This window comes from Phycodurus eques, chromosome 7 (assembly GCF_024500275.1).
Source record: "Phycodurus eques isolate BA_2022a chromosome 7, UOR_Pequ_1.1, whole genome shotgun sequence".
Lineage (NCBI taxonomy): Eukaryota > Metazoa > Chordata > Actinopteri > Syngnathiformes > Syngnathidae > Phycodurus > Phycodurus eques.
Genome location: NC_084531.1, coordinates 13,184,473 through 13,205,813, shown reverse-complemented (window position 1 = coordinate 13,205,813; position 21,341 = coordinate 13,184,473). Strand labels below are relative to the sequence as shown.

The 21,341-nt window shown below is 42.4% G+C and overlaps 1 protein-coding gene across 1 annotated transcript; it reads left to right on the top strand.

Moving 5' to 3' along the window:
- Positions 1-2,204: 2,204 nt before the first annotated feature.
- znf296 (zinc finger protein 296) lies at positions 2,205-20,972 on the top strand. The gene is made up of 3 exons (XM_061682071.1): positions 2,205-2,315; positions 6,372-6,776; positions 17,876-20,972. Exons 1-3 carry the CDS (start codon positions 2,264-2,266, stop codon positions 19,489-19,491), a joined length of 2,073 nt encoding a protein of 690 aa, XP_061538055.1. The 5' UTR covers positions 2,205-2,263; the 3' UTR covers positions 19,492-20,972.
- Positions 20,973-21,341: the final 369 nt, after the last annotated feature.

The window sequence follows — 21,341 nt, the reverse complement described above, 5'->3', positions numbered from 1 at the left end:
AAACAGCTATAAGGCCATATCTAATTTTTTTCAAGCTCAAGTGGTTACAGTGCAAAGTATTATTAAAAAAAATACAAGACGTTCTGTACTGTGGAAAATCTCAGAGGAATCCAAAAGTGAGACCTGTGCTGACCAGGAGGATAGTGAGAGAGGTGAAAAATAATCTAAATATCACCTCCAAGGCCATCCTGGTGAATCTGGGCTATGCTGATGCAAACATCTCACGGTAGACAGTCCAACAGACACTGCACACTGCTGGGCTCCATGGACACAGACCAGGGAGGAAAGGCATTCGAAAGCCTGCTTGGCCTTTGCAAATGCTTATCTGGACATAGAAGATTTCTGGTCTTCTGTTTTATGGTAAGACGAAACAAATTGATTCGGTTGGTCACAGCGATGTATCCCTTATTTGGTGTTTAAAAAAAAATAATAATGAAAAATTCAGCACGACAACAACTCAAACAACTGCAAAAGTGGTGACGAAATGGTTAGCGGCCAAAAACATTTTTTGCAGTGGCCCAGCCAGAGTCCTAACTTAAATCTAATTGAGGTTCTGTGGAGGGAGCTGAAGATTGGGGTGATAGCTAGGAGTCCCTCCAACTCAAACAAGTTGGAGCTCATCGCTAAAGATGGATGGGCAAAAATATCAGTGGAGTAATGCAAAAAGCTGTTCAGCAATTATAGGAACTGTTTGTTTGCTCTAATAGTTAAGACTTTTCTATTGATTATTGAGAAGGGTATGAAAAATTTTAGATATCCCACTTTTTGTTCAAATGTATACAGTGTCGTGAAAAAGCATTGGCCCCTTTCTCAAATTCTTATTTTTGCATCGTTTCCCCACTTCGTTTAAGATGATCAAACAAATGTAAATATCAGACAAATGTAACCCAAGTGAACTTAAATGATGTTTTTAAATGATTTCATTTATTAAAGGGGGGATCAGTTACCCGGCCCTGTGTGGGGAAAGTAATGGCCCTCTAAACCGAACAACTGTTTGGGCCATCCTCAGCAACAACAATTGAAATCAAGCGTTTTCTAGAACTGGCAATGAGTCGTTCACATCTCTGTGGAGATATTTTGGCCCACTCTTCCTTGTTAATAAATGAAATCACCATTTAAAAACGTTTTAGGTTCACTTGGGTTATATTTGCCTGACATTTAGATTTAGTTCAAACCCGGGTTAAGAATCGCACCGTCACCGACCGTTTATTATGTTCGGCATTTTGTCAGAGCTGCTGTTGTTTTTTTTTTAAAGGGGTTTAGAAATAAAAAAATATAATAATAATGCACTCAAAGGCACTTTAAAATTGCACGCATTCATTTACTAGTGGTGGTAAGCTACTTGTTCAGCTTCCCTGGGCCCGTCTAACGGAAGACTGCTGCCGTGCTGCGCCTACGTCCCCACCGACCACCACCACCGATTCATGGACAATGTGGACGACATGCGCTCTGCTCCACGTCACCACAATATTAATTGAGGTGAGTGAAAAAGAAAATTACGGTGGGAATAAATGGTAAACATTTCAAATGCATGAAAGCACTTTTAAAATGAAATTGCTTGGTTTAAAGTAGTTTTAAGTGTTTAAAAATCAGTTGATTTGTTTTTAAGTGTATTTTCTTATGTGAAGGAATGATGGTGTTAAAAATTAAACATTTTTATTAAAAAAATATCTGAAGTTTATATTGTACCTCGAACACTTCACAAGAGGTCCTCGGTTTACAACGGTCCCGACATACGAGCTTTTTTGGAGGATACGAACCGTGCGTAATGAACTACTTTCTGCAACAGCGTAAGAATACGTGGTGACCCGCCACAAGAAAGCACGTAAGTTACAGCGGCCTCTACGTACGGTTTGTCATGTGATTGTTTTGTACTACTGCGTTACGTCTCATCCCGGTTTGCGCACACACTGACCTCCCGTCGTAAACCGAGGACCCCTGCGTGTAAGGACACGCGTGTGGTTTTGTGGGCGTGGCTTTGTGGCCCGGACACGCCCCCTTGTTTCCCTCCGCTCGCCGGCTGCGTGAAGGAGAAGGAAGAAGACGCGTGAACTTGAACGCAGCCTTGTCAGTCCAGTCCACGCAGGGGGAGTAGACGGCACACAAGCGCAAGGAGCCCACTCCGTCTTATCACACAGCGAGCACCTGGACTCAACCACCACCTTTTTCCCCCCCCCCCCCCCACTTATTCTTTTTTTTTTTGGTTGTTGTTGTTGTTTTCGTAGTTTTTGAAGAGGGGAAGAAGCGCGCAGTCGTCGCCGCGATGTCCAGACGCAAACTTGGCAGCAGACCGCAGCACCTGAGTGCAATTCACGGTGAGAACGAAGCACGCTGAAGGGGGTTAAGGGACATGTCAATATGTTGGTCTTAGGTTCCGTTCAATATTTCATTGGCTGATAATGAAATGATGTGCTCAATGTCGTTCTCATCTCTCGTACGGAGCCGCGAACGCTCGAGTCAATATGCCGACTATATTTGATTATTTCTTAATAATAGTCGTAGTTCCTGGGAAGTTATGGCTACTTATTTCGCACCCTACTTTAAAATTAATAATACAATTATATATTTTTAAGAAAAACAAAATAGTATTTGAATTTGACTTTTAAAAAAAACAAAAAAACTAAACATGACAAAACTAGTGCGTGCGTTGTGTGACCACAGTCTACCTGACTGTTATATGCGCGCGCGCGTGTGTGTGTGTGTGTGTGTGTGTGCGCGCGCGCGCGCGCGCGTTCGACCGCGCCTTGCAAGTCTGCACAAACAGCCTCAGCTCTGAAACAGGAAAGGTGACATTTTTGAGTAACAAGTGGCGAGATGAAGCTCCCCACTGTACTGTCTGTACCTGTCCTGTGCTGCCGCTCCATTGGCCCCGGTCCAGGCACAGAGGTGTGCCGGTGACCGGTGTTGAGCAACAGGACCCCTTTTTTTCCACTCCCCAGCAGGGGCAAATTTTGTGTCGAGAAAGTCTTCCGATGGCCAGACTAGCTTAAAAACAAATTGTTTAAAGCGTAACATTCCTCTGAGGGTTTATTTGTTTTTAAATATGCATGGCAGGCCGGATCAAAACGGAGCCATCAAGAACTAGAGTGGGCTAACTACATTTCTGTCTTTTTTGTTGAGAGACACTGTATCGAGGTCCTCAGTGTTGTTTGTTTGTTTGTTTGCTTGTTTTTTAAGTTATATGCAGCTATGAGTAGAGAAAATGTATATCTTTTAGTCAAATACTGGTCTATTTCAAGGTTCTGTTCCAATTTTGATACATAGGAGGCAGTCCAGTATTGCACTCAGCGGTGATGGATTAAAAAAGTTGTCATTTTGGAGGGGTGTGGGTTCTTCCACTGACGTCACACCAAGACTTTGGGGGGGGGGGGGGGGGGGGGGGTTGATTTTGGCAATGAAAAGCAGGTGTTTCAGAGGCAATTAGTTATTTGCCAATTGCTTCAAAACTGACATCATTGGTAATGACTGCCAGTTTCATTTAATTTGAGCAACAACCAAAACATAAAATTAACTTGTTAGTGACCCCATAGCTCCTTTAAAGTAGTTTCTGTCTGACTGTGTCACTTACTGACACTCTTTTGGCCTGGTTTCAAAGTTCTTGCTTCTTGCTCTAACCACATGTGTCAGGTATGAGGTCACATGTCACATTTGTGAGCTTCAAACACACACACACATACGTAGGAAGGCAGGCCGAGCGGCTCTTATCTTACACCTTTGGTCATTTTTTTCTCCCCTTTTATTGCATTCCGCTTCCTGTTGAGAAACACTCTGCGGTATGAGTCTTCGGGCACAAATATAGTGGATACAAAAGTCTACACACCTCTTCAAATGCCAGGTTTTATGATACCAGAAGGAAAAAAAAAAAACTGTACAATTCAATTGGATAAAAAAATATATATATTTTCACTGTGCACGACCTCTTATAACTGGAGATGTGGCTGTGTTCAGAATTTAAAAAAATCACATTACTATCTAGTAGAACTTTATTTGGGGTTAATCAAAAGGCTCTTTAAATGGTGACAGGCATGTGCTAATGAATTTGTACATATTACTTACTACATCTAAACTTTTGGGGTTAATCGGGGTCATTCTAAATGGTGGCAGGTCTGTGCTGATGAGTTTGAATGTGATTGCTTCATTCGGAACACAGCCACACCCCCAGTTATAAGAGGGTGTGTACACTTGTACAACCACATTTAACATGTTTATTTTTACTTCCCCTCTTAAATTTAGCTTTTTTAATTGAGTTGTCTAGATGAATCATTAATTGGTGAAAATGTTGAAATGATCTTGGTCTCATTTTTCTGTAACACAAAAACCTTGCATTTGAAAAGGGGTGTGTCCACTTTATAGCCACAATTTGACTTGAAATCACACTTGTAGGCTCGACTGGGCCCATTAGCGCCTTTCATCTAATTCTAAAAAAGCAAATAAAACCTCAAACCAAGTGTTATACAAATCCCCAACAAAATATGAAGTGCACAAATGCTCATTGTATATCCTCAAAAACATCATTTTTCAAAAAGGTTCCCCACCTCTGCACGAGAGGATGTCATACGTTGTTTGAGGTGAATGAGGTGATGTCTGCCCTCACCCCCACCCTCCCCCCTTGTGTCTCTGTGGGTCTTGTGAGCGAGCCGATCAGTTCTGGGTCGCTTGAAGGAAGTGGTCAGTGGCCTGTGAGCAGTTTGGCCTCATTGTGCCGCTGCTTTTGACTGACACAGGCGCTTGAAATCAGCCACGATGCTGTGCGTGTGCATTCTGTTGAACACATGTGACACCTGCTGAAAAATAAGACATTCATTATTTTTCTTAGTTGTAGTTTCTTAGTTGTTTAACTGTGAGAGCAACCTAGAGTCTCGTCAGTATTTCAAATCTGTAATACACCTGCACAATCTCATGCGATCCATTACAATTCTGATTTGAAAATTATAATAATGCTTGTGTCAATCAGAAGTGAGGATGCTGATTCTACAGCCCCTGTATTGGATCTCATTGGGATGATGCAGGTGTACCTACTGCTGTGTCCAGTGGGTGTACATAAGTCTTTATTAGGCTGACTTCCGTGTATCTAAAATTATCTCTCATAAGGAAAATGCTACTTAAGAACCAGAAAAGCCAGATTTATTTATTGATTTATTTACAGTGAGGATGTTTTCAACTTTAATTTGTACTGGATCTCATGAAAGGAGCTGGTGTACATAATAATATAATCAATCCATGGAGTCATCACCCCAAAAATGTGTAACTGCATTTCTTCATTACCGAAGTCCAACTTAAACTGTGGTTAGTAATAATAGTATTTATAGTACATTTTATGTACAGGCACCTTTCTGGGCACTCTTGGACACCATACAGAGCATAAATGCCACAACAACAATGAAAAAGATCAAAGCAAAATTAAATCAATAAATATGAGGGAATTGGAAAAGAGTAATCAAAGCACTTCAGTTACTTGCTTCACAACATATTGTACATAACATACTTAACATGGTTACCATTAAGTAGTCGGGTGACATAATTAACTGTCAATGAACTACCTCCTAGAAAGAAAAATTGAAAATGTAATTATAGAATTTAAATACTTTTCAAAATGTCTTAGTTTTATATACATATACTTCTGTTTACATTTATTGAAATATTTAATATATCAATTTGCTTCATCATATTTAAAGAAATTACTATGAAAACATAGCTAATTATTGTATTTAAATATTAAATATTAAAATATTTTATACAACTGTGTTTAATAATTGATTTAAATAAATATCATTCAGCCATCCATTTTCTGTATCGCTTATCCTCACTAGGGTCGCGGGCGTGCTGGAGCCTATCCCTGCTATCTTCGGGCAAGAGGCGGGGTCCACCCTGAATTGGTTGCCAGTCAATCGCAGGGCACATAAAAACAAACAACCAAACACACTCACATTCACACCTAAGGGCAATTTAGAGTCCTCAATCAACCTACCAAGCATGTTTTTGGGATGTGGGAGGAAACCGGAGTACCCGAAGAAAACCTACACAGGCACGGGGAGAACATAACCCATTTTTCAAGATTTTTTTTAAAAAAGCATATTTTTGTAGTTATACATTGTAAGGTAAGGAGCGAGGTATTTTCAAAACTTTAGATTGGTTAATATTTGTAAAATTATTAAAACAACGTAACGTAAAGTGAATAACAGACCCATGTAGGGACTGACCAATAGTATCAGTTTGTGGAAAAAATATCAAATTGAGCAAATTTGGGTAAACATAAATGTTTATTTATTATTGTTATTATATGTATTTCTGTTTTACTGTTTTTTAATACTGTATGCTTTGAAATTATTTAAATTCAGCAGTCTAACTCTGTATCTTTCCGTGTTTCTTAGAATCTCCTGACTCAGCGGACACAAGCGCCCCCCCGCCACAGGACCACCGCTCGACCCCACACATCCTGACCTCCGACGGGGGCGGCGACGGCGACCTCCTGACATGCGGCCAGTGCAGCCGGGCCTTCCCCCTGGCGCACATCCTGGCCTTCATCCAGCACAAACAGGGCAACTGTCTCCCCCGAAACCAAACCGCTGACGCCCGCCCCGCGCCCCCCCCACCCGCCCGCCGGGCCCTGCAACAACATTGCGCCACCGCCCCCCCCTCCGCCAGGACCACCGTGGCCGCCATCGCCGCGCTGGGACCGGGCTTCATCGAGCTGAGGAGAGAGGAGGCGGCGGCCAGGGACCAAGTCTGGGGGGCGCAGCTTGACGTGAAGGTGAAGGTGGAGCCCGGCAAAGCAGGTGAGTCCTGGGAAGAAAAGAAAAAGGCAGCTTGCTAATTAGCCAGGCTGTTTTTTTGTCCCCCCATTTTCCTATCCCACCCCCCACCTCCTGAGTCCAGCTCATTAGCTAGCCGTTGCCACTAGCAGGCCTTGGTGAGTTAGTGATGCAAAGGCTAATTGTGCAGAAACCAGTGGCGTTAGGAGGGTTCCCAGGGGGACCCTCCGCCACCATGCTGAGCACCTGAGCTCCATGCCCGCTCCCCATTCGCCACCAACCCCCTGCCTGCTGGTCTCTGAGGTGGCCAGGTAAACATGCTCCGACTCCTGGGATAATACAACGACTGCTGTCAAATTAGGAGCACGGAAGGAGCTTCAGCAGACGTATAGTGTGTAAACCCTAAAGTCGACAAGCGCCATTTCGACAAAAATAGAGTCACGCCTGCTAGCTGACTACCTGTCACAACATCGTCCGACGTTGCATTTCCTAACTCTCCAAAACCAAACAACTCCTATGTAAAAGTATTTAACCCACAAGTGCCATTTTACTGCAGCTAGCGTCATCTCCATTGAAGCCAATCATGAGGCTAGGGTTGGCGAGAATCGAGAACCGATTGGAACCGGGACTAAACTTCCGGGTCTCCCGGAATCGTTCAAAGTTATACATTTCGGGTACCAGTTTCGATGCCTACAGTCCGCCGACCCTGAAGAAGAAGTGAAAACCAACGAAGAACGCGCAGGAAAGACGATGGTGGCAAACAAAAGTGTCTTAACTTGGTTAAAATTAATGACCAGTTGCCTCAGTGCAACACTTGGAATAAGATTGTTGTGCAAAGGAGGCTTTCACGATCTGTCGTGCTCCCTCCCACTCCAAGCCTGACCCTACATCGCACGGAACTTCAGTCAAGTCAATTGTGTGAGTGAAACAATAAAATACATCTGTGCCAACATTGAGGTAACAAGATAAACGGTTGCTTGCACTTTTGCACTGATGGTTTTTAACATTTATTTTAGTCTAAAAACCAACGGAAGAGCCGATGACAGGAAAAAAACGCTTAACAAATTCCTTGTGTGTTTTGGACATACTTGGCAAATGAAGATGATTCTGATGAATTGGGGAAAGAAATTCACATAAACGTCTCACAGTATCACAAACATTAACCTAGTGCCTCATCGGTTGGTCGGGAAAAGAATCAAAATTTTTTAGCATTTGGTTCCATTCATAAAAAAAATACAAATAAATAAATGGTGTTGTGTGGAGTTACTTTTCGTGTTAATGTTAAAACTTGTGCGCATAAACCATTTGATATGATAAAACACTCCCAAATAACAATTTTAACAATGCTATATTTAACTTTTAGCTGAAAAATTAATTAATGAATATGAAGTCAATTGGGTTAGTTCCACACACATTGCCTTTTAGTTCACAGGTTTATTGATACTGGTTATGAAGAACCCTGAGTCAAATGTTGATTTTAGTTTATGCTGCGGGCTGCAAAGAAAATGGATGTTCATAATTTGGACACCCTTTATTTAAACCATGCAAACCTTTTTGACCCAGCCCCCTAAAAAAATCAGAATCGAGAATCATTTGGAACTGGAATCGAAATGAGGATCCGAAACCGGGACCGGAATTGCTCAAATTCAAACGATGCCCAACGCTACATGAGCCCATACGTATTTACGTCATCACGTAATTGTCATGTACTGTACGTCCTCAGACATGTCTGCACCCGTGATTTTTCATCAACTCTCTGCTAATATAGCTACAATTGTGCTTGAAAGTGGCCGTAAAATACGAGAACCTTCAACTGTATTGCCTATGGTTAATTGCGTGAAACTGTCGCAACAGAGATGATGTCATGAAACTTATTGGTGACACTTGAATTAGTGATCAGGGCCGCAGGTCCTCTACAATGATTTATTTATTTTTGTTTAATTCACAAAGCACAACACCTACCATTCCTGTGTAATTATGTGAACATTTTGAAATTATTTTCTTGGAGTTGACTGTTTTTGTTTTGTTTTGATGAAATGATATCAAAGACCTCTTTTAAAAATGTTTTTTTTTTCTTCAAAATGAGCCACTTAGTTGCTTAATTCATATAGAATGCAATCCCCCAAATAAAAATTGGTAGCTTTAACCTGAAACCAGAAATTTAAAAAAATTGTATTGAATTCACAAAACATGGAAATGTCTGCTTTTGAGTTTGAACTCTTCATTTGAAAACTAAATTCTGATAGATGTGATAGATGTTCCATAAAATTGTACTAATTTATTTCCAACACGCTATTCTCTTCATTTTGTAACATTTCCCTTGGCGGCACTGCAGTGTATGTTCTATTTTTTTAATTATGTTTTTGGTCCAATCAGATTTCAGCCTCTATATGTTGCCATGTCAAACTACTCTGCCCACAGCCTTCAGAATCAGTAGTGATAGGACTGTTTTTTTGGACCAATCAGATATTTCAAAATGGTCCTCGGACAGTCTCAATGATGTCATAATTTTTCCATCCTCTGATTGGTTGGTCTGAGCAAAACCTTTCAACTTCAACTCGCAAAGTCATCTGTAACAATTTTCACACATTAACACACATTAATATATTTAATAATCTGCATCTCTGATGATCATTATGTATTTTACTTATATTTTTTAAAAATGTTTTTGTTATCCATCCATTTTCTTTACCGCGAGTGACATCCTGCTTCCCAAGCAGGATGTTTTTGTTATCCATCCATTTTCTTTTCCTCACTAGGGTCGCGGGCTGCTGGAGCCTATCCCAGCTATCTTCGGGCGGGAGGCGGGGTACACCCTGAACCAGTCGCCAGCCAATCGCAGGGCATGTTTTTGTCATGTTATCAGATGAATATTGATTCTGAACTGCTCCAAATGTACATCGCACTGTTGGATGCTCTTATTTCAAATTAAATCAGGTAAATCGCCACTGATCGCTACCGCTGTCACCTCTCACAAGGAAGTTGTAGACTCATAGATGGATAGAAGAGCGTTATTAATTTATGATTTTACAGTTAGGCTTAATAAAATTGTGAGAACACATGTAAGAACACCGCGAGTGACTTCCTGCTTCCCAAATAGTGAGCCTGCAATCATCAGCTGTTGAGTTTTAATAGAATGGACAACTTGAATTATGGCAGTATGTCGAACCTGCCAAATAGTGAGCTCAGTGATTAACGCTGTCATTTATAATAGGTTATGAAAAGCTCATCAACCGTTTATAACATAACCATTATAAGCCTCTTCGTAAACACTTGTTCCAAATTATCATGGGTGTAGGTTTTCTGCGTAAGTTTTTGCATATATTGTTTTTCTGGTCTCGTTGGAAGGAATCTCAAACAGGTTTGATAATTGGTTTCCTAGCTAAGCCTAATTAAAGGGAAATTACTCAAAGAGGTTGTTCCACATTACTGTAATTAGAAAAGTCTGTTGATGAAAAGCATGAACTAGTCCAATGACTTGAGGAAGGAATGAAAACACTGGACATTTCCAGAAAATGCTTGTTCTCAAAAAGGCACGTTAAATGCAACTGAAGTGTATTTAGGTAGGCAACGATTCTTTCGCTCTCCTAAACAATCTGTCTGACATCAGCAAGGGGTTTAGCCTAGTGATGTTTTGGGCTGGTATAATAGGCGTGAACTGGAGGTTTGGGGGGGGTTGACCAATTTCTTTAGCCTCTTTAGGGTACCCGAAGGTGTCAAAATGACCTCTGCAAAATATCTAGAGCCTTTTCCTGCCATGGCACAAAGAACAAGAACCAGGCCTTCTGCTGTAAAATAATTCTCATGCGAGAAAACTAACCATTCAACTCCTCTCTCTCTCTCTCTCTCTCTCTCTCTCTCTCTCTCTCTCTCTCTCTCTCTCTCTCTCTCTCTCTCTCTCTCTCTCTCTCTCTATGTGTGTTACTTACTCATAAAATATTACATGGCTTCACATCTCGCTGACTTAATGGTACCGTATATTCTGTCTCAAAACCTACGTTTGCAACATGCTGGTCTTTCTGTGAAATCACATCCAGTTTGAAGAAAATGGACTAAGATCATGGAGGATGTCTTCATGTCAAAACAAGTTAAATCCAGATCTGAGCAACACTTTGTGCCAATGTCGACTGAACATAGAATATTCCAAAGAACATGTTTTAAATAACTGTATTCCGTTCCATCAGATTAGTTGTGCATATGTAGGCATTTAATTGCAACAACAAAGGCAAAGTTTCATAGAAAATTTTTGGGCCTTGGAGGAGGTCTGTGTTTTTTGTTGAAACTATCAAACGGACACAGCATCTCGCAGCAGCTAAACGAGTGTCCCTCACGCACATGTCGAAACCTCCAGTGTCGTGTACACACACGTTAGCAGTTCCTTCCTTTGTGCAACGCTCAGGGAGGAGGGTGGGGGGAGTGCTGCGTGCACTATTTCCGTCCAGCTACAACGTCTCGTTTTTTTTTGGTTTTTTTTTCACCCTCATCAACCAGCGCAGAGTACACGTCACAATAGTACATACATTTTACATTAAGTACTGTGCCCAAGTCTTATAGGTCGTCTCATTTGTTGTTTTAGAGAGAAGTAGCGAGAGTGGCAACACTGTAATGACTGTAGAGAATTATGTCTTCTTCACTTTCACTTCACAAAACTGAAGAAAATGACAGTATTAAATGATTGTGGCATGTAATTAGTGCCTCCTCACAATACAATTTTACCGGCTCATGTAGCCAAGCCCAAAATGATTCATACGCTGCCCAGATTTTGAGTTTGTGTATTTGTAGCTGTTGAATGTTTCTCTTTTTTTGCCACGAATGATGCAAGAAAGTGGCAAAAGACTGTAAGAAGGCATGTTAAGAGATGTTAATACATGCATATATGATGGACTAGAATTTTCTAGATGTATGTTAAAAGTTACCAGGATCCTTTAGAGTGGTGCAAAATATTGTTTTCTCAAAATTGGAAGAGCTATGAATAATGTTAAAAAATGTATATGGTGAATATTTATTAACATTGTGAATAACAAGTCTTTAATTTAAACAACTGTTAATGTCTTTTGGCACGTTCTTGTCATTCAAGATTCACTTTAACTATAAAAATTTGCCAGCTTGTAGAATAGTATAATATATATATACATATATATATACAATAATAATAACAATAATACGATATTTATCTAGCACCTTTCAAGGGGCCCAAGGATGCTTGTGTATAGTTTATTTTATGTGTACTTATTTTATGTAATACTTGTAAATACAGTGGACCTCTACATCTTTGCAATTCGAATTCACTCAATCTGCAGATTTATTTTGGGAACCTATCCCCCATTATTTGTGGGAAAAACTTCCCTATTAGTCCAAAAATTTTCCCAAATTTTTTGTAACAAAATACAGTGGTGCCTTGAGATACCAGTAACCCTGCTTACAAGATTTTGGAGATACAAACTGTTGGTAAATGTAAAACAAAAAGAGTTACACATTGTATATTTAAAACAACCACAGTTTTGCTTTAGAGAAGTCTGTTTAGCTTAATACTACCAAAGAATGCAAAACACCTTTGACTGCCTTACAAATAGGATCTATGTGGCAGTGTTATAATGCTTGAAGCAGCAGATATTTGAACACAAACTGTCCAGCAACACATGTAGACTTAATACAATACAGGCATATTTTATTTTTTTTATCCTCTGCAAAAAAACGGCTATTATTACTGCAGCTCACTAAGTCAGTTGTAAAACTCTTCTTTGTGTTTGTCGGTATTATACTGGCCCAATGTGGCCATGGTGCACACACCAGAAAGAGGAGCACAATGTCCATTGAATTTAAGCAAAATATGTGGCAAAAATTGTTTATTTCCATTGTATTTAATTATGTAGTATGTTTGTATTGATTATGCATTACAATTTTTGCTATTGTTTTTAATTGGGAGGCTGGAACGACTTAATGTCATTTCCATTCATTTCAATGCGGAAAGATGATTTGAGATCCAAGTGGGTTGAGTTACGTGTGAGATCACAGAACCAACTAAACTTGTATCTCTGGCACCACCGTATTGTCCAAAAATACATATGGCGAAAATTAAACTTTGTACAAACTCTACCCTCTATAAATGCTCAATGGAATGGCCCTGTAACTAATGTCATTGGGGGAAATAAAAAAAAAAAAAAAAAAAAAAAATTTACTTTTGCACAGGACTTTCATAAATTGGGGGTTTAAAGTTTTGTGGCTGAATGAATATTTTAAACAAAATTAATTGGCTCAACTTCTAGTGTGTTTGCATGGGACTATAAATGACTAACACACATGTATTGACATACAATGTAAGAGAACAATCAATCAAATCACACTCAAATAATAATGGACAGCCAATTTGGGCCTGGCGAGCTCTTTTGAGTGAAAGTGAGAGAGCGGTTATCCCGCAAGCAGACATGTCTCTTCTTTTTTCTACATCCAAGAAAGACGTGCGTGTGTGTGTGTGGGGTTAGAGTGCGGATGGATTACTGAAGAGCCATGTGCATCTGTCTCGTTCCTTTTTATTTATTCTCCTTGTTTGTTTGTTTTTTTATTCATCTTCACAGCCACCCTCCTCCTCCTCCGTCTTCAGCACACTTTTCCTTCGCCCTCTTTCAATTTCTCACCTCCCCTCTCTGTCTCAGCCTCCCGGGGGAGAAGAGATTCTGCCTGCTGCTCGTTAGTGCTCCCAGCCAATCTGCATTTTTAATTAGTAGTTATTGCTTCTGCTTAATATTCAAGTGCTACCCCGGGCCAAATGGGAATCCTTACACACACAAAAAAACTGAGAGTGGAGTGAGGGAGAGAGAGAGAGAGAGAGAGAGAGAGAGAGAGAGAAAAGCTGGGTATTGTGTTTCACTGCGGGACCACAAGACAAAAGCCACCACGGAACCCAACCACCCTCCCACCCTCCGCTGCCGCCCCCTCAGGGATAGATTTGGGGGCGGAGGGCTTGGAGGATGGGTCTCAAGTACAATCCAAAGGGGTGACATATTTTCACGGTGTCCTCCCCTCCCTTGCGCTACTTTATAATCTTTTTATCTCATTTTCTTTTTTTTTTTTTTATCTCCTGAGCCCTGACCTACCTATCTCTCTCTTCCTGCGCTCACCCTATTTTTTTTTTTTTCTTCTCTCCTCCATCCCAACTTTGCTGGCTCCCTCCTCGGGCTAGGTTAAAGGACATGAACACCACACAGGCAGAAAAGAGGGGAGAAAGAAACGGAGGAACAGTTGCTCTCTTTTTCATCTCTCTCCTCCTCCCCTCCAGTAAAAATACAGAAGGATTTGACTTGAGGAAACATGAAAGAGGCTTATAGCAGTCGGCTTTGAACCTCTCCGAAAGAAAGAAAAAGAAAAAATAGACCACTTTCACCCCCCCACTTCCTCAATTCGGAGATCCTCTCTCAGTGTTGATTAATGCAGAAAAGGCCTCATTTGTCAAGCAGGGTGAGTCAGTGTCTCATTTGCATAAAGCATTCGTTTTCCACGTTCTGCTAATTAGCAATTTGCAGCTTAATTGGAAAGTGGCTTCTCGCTTAGGAGACAAAGCTATCCACGTATAAAAATATCTGCAAGATGTACCAGGCAACACGCCTCCGCTTTGCCCAGCCGGGAAAACGCCACTTCCCCCCCGCCGCCCTCTCTTTAATGTCGACGGAAGACGCACTCATGTCGCCTATCGTTTTCCTGATAGACACCACCAATCAATCAGGGACCCATTACGGTACTTCATTCTCGATCTTAAAACCAATACGTTTTGGACATTTAATTGTATGCTTCCATGGATGGTTAGTGACGATTTTGTTCAACGATTTCTAGTTGGAAGTTTAGTTATGAATAAAGCCGACTTCATACCTTCTTCCTTTGCTCGTTTTTCCTCCTCCTCTTTGCTTTTCTTTTGTAATTGTACACCTGATAGTTTTGACCTTTTCCTCTTCATGTTTCAGTAGGTAACTACATTTCCCATCATTACCTAAGAATGACCCCCACACCCACCATATCTTCTGCATCTCATCTACTGAGGGCAACTCCACAAGGAGGCGGAAATTCCCGTACAAATGGCAACATTTTACGTGTCATGGTGCTAAGAGAAAACCATTTCATGTAGGTTTTTTTTTTTTTTTTTATTATTATTTTTTTTTCTTTCCTTTCTTCACGGGGGCGGTGTATAGGGCACCCACTCAGAAATGCAGCCCTGCATATTGCACATACCAGAAACCACCACTAATATTCCAGTATTGTTGATGTGTCCGCTCCACATACAACCCCAATTCCAATGAAGTTGCCACATTGTGTTAAACATAAATAAAAACAGAATACAATGATTTGCAAATCATGTTCAACCTATATTTAATTGAATACACTAAAAAGACAAGATATTTAATGTTCAAACTGATAAACTTTGTTTTTAGCAAATAATCATTAACTTAGAATTTTATGGCTGCAACACGTTCCAAAAAAGCTGGGACAGGCTCATGTTTACCACTGTGTTACATCACCTTTTCTTTTAACAACATTCAATAAACGTTTGGGAACTGAGGACACTACAAGCTTTGTAGGTGGAATTCTTTCCCATTCTTCAACAGTCTGGGGTCTCCGTTGTCGTATTTTACGCTACATAATGCGCCACACATTTTCAATGGGAGACAGGTCTGGACTGCAGGCAGGCCAGTCTAGTACCCGCACTCTTTTACTACGAAGCCACGGTGTTGTAACATGTGCAGAATGTGGTTTGGCATTGTCTTGCTGAAATAAGCAGGGGTGTCCATGAAAAACCCGTTGCTTGGATGGCAGCATATGTTTCTCCAAAACCTGTATGTACCTTGCAGCATTAATGGTGCCTTCATAGATTTGTAAGTTACCCATGCCATTGGCACTAACACAGCCCCATACCATCACAGATGCTGGCTTTTGAACTTTGCGTCCATAACAGTCCGGATGGTTCTTTTCCTCTTTGGCCCGGAGGACACGACGTCCACAATTTCCCAAAATAAATTGAAATGTGGACTCGTCGGACCACAGAAAACTTTTTCACTTTTCATCAGTCCATCTTAGATGAGCTCAGGCCCAGAGAAGCCGGCGGCGTTTCTGGGTGTTGTTGATAAATGACTTTTGCGTTGAAAAAAAAAAAAAAAGTAGTTTCAAGTTGCACTTCCGGATGTAACGGCGAACTGTATTTACTGACATTGGTTTTCTGAAGTGTTCCTGAGCCCATGTGGTGATATCCTTTACACATTGATGTCGGTTTTTGATGCAGTGCCGCCTGAGGGATCGAAGGTCACGGGCATTCAATGTTGTTTTTTTGCCTTCCCGCTGACATGCAGTGATTTCTCCAGATTCTCTGAACCTTTTCATGATGATATGGACCATAGATGATGAAATCCCCAAATTCCTTGTAATTGTACGTTGAGGAACATTGTCCTTAAACTGTTCGACTATTTTCTTACGCACTTGTTCACAAAGAGGTGAAACTCGCCCCATCTTTGCTTTTGAATGACTGAGCAAATTCAGGGAAGCTCCTTTTATACCCAATCATGGCACCCACCTGTTCCCAATTAGCCTGTTCACCTTTGGGATGTCCCAAACAGGTGTTTGATGAGCATTCCTCAACTTTCTCAGTCTTTTTTGCCACCTGTCCCAGCTTTTTTGGAACGTGTTGCAGCCATAAAATTCTAAGTTAATGATTATTTGCTAAAAAACATTAATGTTTATCAGTTTAAACATTAAATATCTTGTCTCTGTAGTGCATTCAATTAAATATAGGTTGAACATGATTTGCAAATCATTGTATTCTGTTTTTATTTAACACAACGTCCCAACTTAATTGGAATTGGGGTTGTACATGGATCTGCACACTACAGGTGCATCTCAATGAATTAAAATATGGAGGAAAATTTGATTGCGTTCATTCCAGTGTTCCCTCGCTATATTGTGAGTCACTTACTACGGATTGTTTTTCATATTCATATCGCGCGTAATTCACCATATCGCAGGATTTTTAGTGTATGCTATATTTTTTGGGGATGAAAAATGCAGAAAAAAAATCATTAAAACACATATTACAAGGAATAAAAGGTACTAGTACTGTGCATTACTGTACGCTTAAGGTGTTTAAGAGTATAGAAAGCGTGTATAAGGGTATGGTAAAGGTTAAAATGAGTGTGTGGGAGATTAGAGTCTGGGGAGGTTCATAAAACTTTAAAATATGTATAAATTATTTTTAAAAATGTGGTTGCTACTTCGCGGATTTCACTAAGTGAGGGGTGTGCTCTGGAACCTAACCCCCACAATAAACGTGGGATTACTGTACAATTCAAAAAGAGAAAATAATACTGTATGTATATTCATTACACACAGTGAAATATTTTGATTTTATTTATTTATTTTTTTAAATGTATTTTGATGATTACATTTAACGGAATCTCAAGAAATTTGAATGTTAAATAAGAAATGATCAAAATTATTTTAAATATAAAATTGTATGTTTAATGACTTTGTATCATGAGTTTCACTTATGAGTGTCACTTTTTGAATTGAACTACTAATTTAAATGATCTCAACTATACATTGACAAGTGTGATTCAATGATTTGGTGGCTTGGTGCTGTCTCCATGAGTTAGAAGTGGCCAACACAGCAGCGAATTCGGGCAAGCGCAATTGTGTTAGTGGGGGTTGAATATCCCGAGCTCTGGCTGCAGCTGGAGGGGCGTTTCTAAAGTCTCCAATAACACCATACATTTCCTGGCTTTGTCGCTTTTTGAAAAATAGTTGTTGTAGAGGGGTCTGAATACTCATAGTTGCTAAGTTGTCAGCTGGACCACACTCTCTTTTAAGACTCTGAGCTTCACCGCACCCAACAGTTAGAGGGGGTCTGATTGAGGAGTGGCTCATTTGCATGAGATCAGAATCATCTTTATTTGCCAAGTATGTCCAAAAAACACACAAGGGATTTGACAACAGACAGTCAATTGACTGAGAACAGAGATGGGACTGCCCCCTCAAAACAGGTCAGAGTGTACCTCTCCTCTTGCCTGATTCAGATGGTATAACCTTCCGCTCACCTGTGACCTTTGCGTGCATCACTAAACTCAGTGTTCTTTTTATGTTTATCCCAGGGTACGAGGAGCCCTCCTACTTCACCTGCCAGCAGTGTGAGAGTGTGTTGCCCTCTGCCTGGGCCCTGCTGCAGCACGCCCAGCACACGCACTCATTCAACATCTACCAGGAGGACGACGATGACTACGACGTCCGAGTGAGAGGAGGCTTGAAAGAGAACAAATCTGTCGCGGCCACGCTGGACCCTCGCCACTTGAGCCAAGCGCTCTCCTCCGCCTTCCAGGCCTCCGCCTTCCAGCCCTCCACCCTCCACCCGGCGCGCGCCCGCCCGACTCCTGCTGCTCTGCACGCCCGCAACCTACAGGCTCTGAACTTCTCTGAGCGGCTGAGGGAGCTTGCTGTGGGCACCAACAATAACGGCAACTTCCCTGCCATCGGCTCGCCAGGGGGCCTGGCACCATCCCCGTCGTCCTCCCCGCCTGCAGCGTCCCCCTTTCCTCAAACGGGAGTCCTCCAGTCCGACTTACACTGCAAGCTGTGCAACCACAGCTTTCAGTCCCCGCGCGCCCTGTCCACCCACCGCCGGACTCACGCGTGCGAGAGGCCGTACCACTGCGGAGTGTGCGGCCAGGCCTTCTCCCAGAGCGGTCACCTGGCCCGCCACATCAGGAGCCACCACCGGGAGGCTGCAGGGAGCGGCTATGAATCAGCAGATGTGATGGTAATTGAGTCCAACAGGGGGAGGTTTCAAATGCAGCCAGCGAAGGCGATGTTGGAAGTGAGAGCAAAAGGCCCCTCAGAATTGGACATGACCTTGCCCAAGCACCCCAACATCGCTTCAAGCCTGATGATGCTCCCCTCACAGGTCAGACCTCCAGACAGAGAGCTGCTGAGGCTCTACCAGACCCAGAGGGATGCTGGTGAGGAGGAGGTCGAGACGCAGGGGGAGCCGCGGAACAACTCCCCCTGCGCCAGCCCCTCCGAGGGCTCCCTGGAGAGTGGCGAGACAGGAGGCAGCGGCGAGAGCGGTATTGCGAGTGGGAACTGCACGCCTAAGCGGCCCGAGACTAGCGAGCGGCCCGAGATCATTGACTTTAGCTCGGCCAAAGTCAGCGAGGCGGTGCAGGAGTGGCAGAGAGACAACGAGCGGAGGAACACCGGCGGAGGAAGCGCCAAGGTGATGTCCGGCTCAGCGTCCAAGAAAAAGAAGGACGAGGCCTGCGAGTACTGCGGCAAGCAGTTCCGCAACAGCAGCAACCTGACGGTGCACCGCCGCAGCCACACGGGCGAGCGGCCATACCGCTGCGGACTGTGCAGCTACGCCTGCGCTCAGAGCTCCAAGCTGACGCGGCACATGAAGACGCACGGCGCCCAGGGAGCCAAGGCGCCCTTCTTATGCCAGCTGTGCGCCGTGCCTTTCACCGTCTACGCTACCCTGGAGAAGCACCTGAAGAAGGTGCACGGCCTCACCCATGCCAGCGTAGGCACCTACGCCCAGGCGAGCGCCGCCGTCATAAAGGCCGAAGAGGCGGCGGCGGTTGTGAAGATGGAGGAAGAGGAAGCCAGTCTGGATCAGATAGCCACCATGGTGAAGGAAAGACAAGATCAGGATGGGGGGGCCACAGGGGGTCCAGCCATGATGGAAGGGGCTGTGGCTTTGACTCCAGCTCCCTGAGAGCCCCCTTCAAACTAAACCGTGTACAAGACTGAACTGGCCCCACAATAAAATCAACCTGTCTCTCACTCACTGATCTGACAGACGATCCATGTGAAACCTGGATTAGAAAAAGGTAGGGGAACCGAAGCGGTCGTATACAAAAACAAAACAAAACAAAATTTTTTAAATAAAAAAAAAAAAAAATTACAAGCTGCGGGCTGAGAAAGTGCCTGCATGTGTGACCACAGAACAAAACGGTGACATTCAACAGGGACATTACCAGTGCTGCAGAACAGGAAGTGTGCTGCCATAGTCCATGCCAACACAGGAAACCCCATCGCCACACGTTGCAGGTGATGCAAAGGCGCCATTTGTCGCCCTTCGTGTGCCCCGCCGGATGACGTATGACTATCAGATCATAGAAAAAACTGAAGCTAACATATAGATAGAAATCATTTCCTGTTGACGAGGTCTTTTAAAGATTGGGATGCAAACACGAACACTGTCTACAGTGTGCCAACTTTCTTTTTAAAGGCCCTTGCTCATCTCTAAACGCCATGTTTACAAGCCTCACGGGGGCCCCGGCGAGGTTGCACTGCTGACTTCTCGTGACAAATGTGAATAGACTTTCTCGTGTGTGAGCTCTTACAGGATTACTTTCTATGCAGCAAAACTGTTAGTCTCCGCCTGCGTGTGAAACGGGTGTATATTACCTTTTTGTTCTTGTTGTTTACATTTGTAAAATTTGGAGCCTGTGCATGTTTTGCAGCTGTTATTATTTCCTGGTTCTGTGTGTGTGTGTGTTTTAAATAATTTCTAATTTATGAATGTTGCACCTTTTGTGGTTGTGGAAGTAAGAGTGGAGTGGCGCACTTAATTGATTGAGCGAGCTTTTTTCTCTGTGTGCGTGCAACGTCACTTCTACTTTAACAGTGTCCCGTGACCGCATGCGTCGTTTTGGATCATTTTGTCCAGAACTCAAGTAAACACGTTTGTCCTGTGTGTGTCGCAAGACAGGTATGTGTGTGTGTGTGTGTGTGTGTGTGTGTGTGTGTGTGTGTGTGTGTGTGTGTGAGAGTGAGAGTGAGACAGCAATGAGAGAGAGAGAAACTTAGAGACTGTCAAGGTATCAATTCAAGGTATCAGAGAGACTGTGTGAGAGTCTTTTTTTGATGTGTGAGAGAATGTGTGACTGTTTGCCTGTGAGACAGTGATGACAGAATAGATGAGGGTAGTGAGAGAGTGCGTGTGTGACCACTGTCCATCTATATCAGGGACACCCAAACAATGAGCGTTGTGTAAAAGCAGTGTAACTGTTCAGGGATCATATTTTGTATATAGATTGACAATCTTGCTGTTATTGTTATATTCTGACTGCCTGTCGCTGTTACATGCCCCCAAACCTCTCCTGCTGATTGTCTCGTTGTCGGCTCAACATTTGCCTGTCTGACAGTTTTATAGCTTTGTCATGAGGAGCCTCAATAAAGAGCTGAGTTGTATTTCTGTAGTGTGGTGTTTTATTTTTTTGTTTGACAGTTATCCAGATTACAAAACGACAAAACCTGAAATTACAAAGAACCTACTTAAGTACACTGAAGCGTTCTCTCCCTCCCCTGAAACAAAACATGCTGTGGTCCCATCATCTTCGGTCATCCTCCATGAATGAAACAGGAAGTAGCCTGCCTACACACACAAGGATAACTATAGCATATTTAACTTTATTTCCAGGAATTAGTTTTGTATTTTGACATCTAAGTCACAATAAAAGCATTCCCCTGACACCAGAAGAAAGAATGGTACAGTCCTGTCATCTTAAATCATCCTCCATGAACTAAAATAAGGTCTTCTTTTTGATATTTGAATCATTA

Bases quoted from the DNA above. Each gene is read 5' to 3' on its own strand.
- znf296 (XM_061682071.1), top strand. From the start codon at position 2,264: ATGTCCAGACGCAAACTTGGCAGCAGACCGCAGCACCTGAGTGCAATT. The intron at 2,316-6,371 runs GTGAGAACGAAG...CGTGTTTCTTAG, and splicing joins GCACCTGAGTGCAATTCACG to AATCTCCTGACTCAGCGGAC. The intron at 6,777-17,875 runs GTGAGTCCTGGG...TGTTTATCCCAG, and splicing joins GGTGGAGCCCGGCAAAGCAG to GGTACGAGGAGCCCTCCTAC.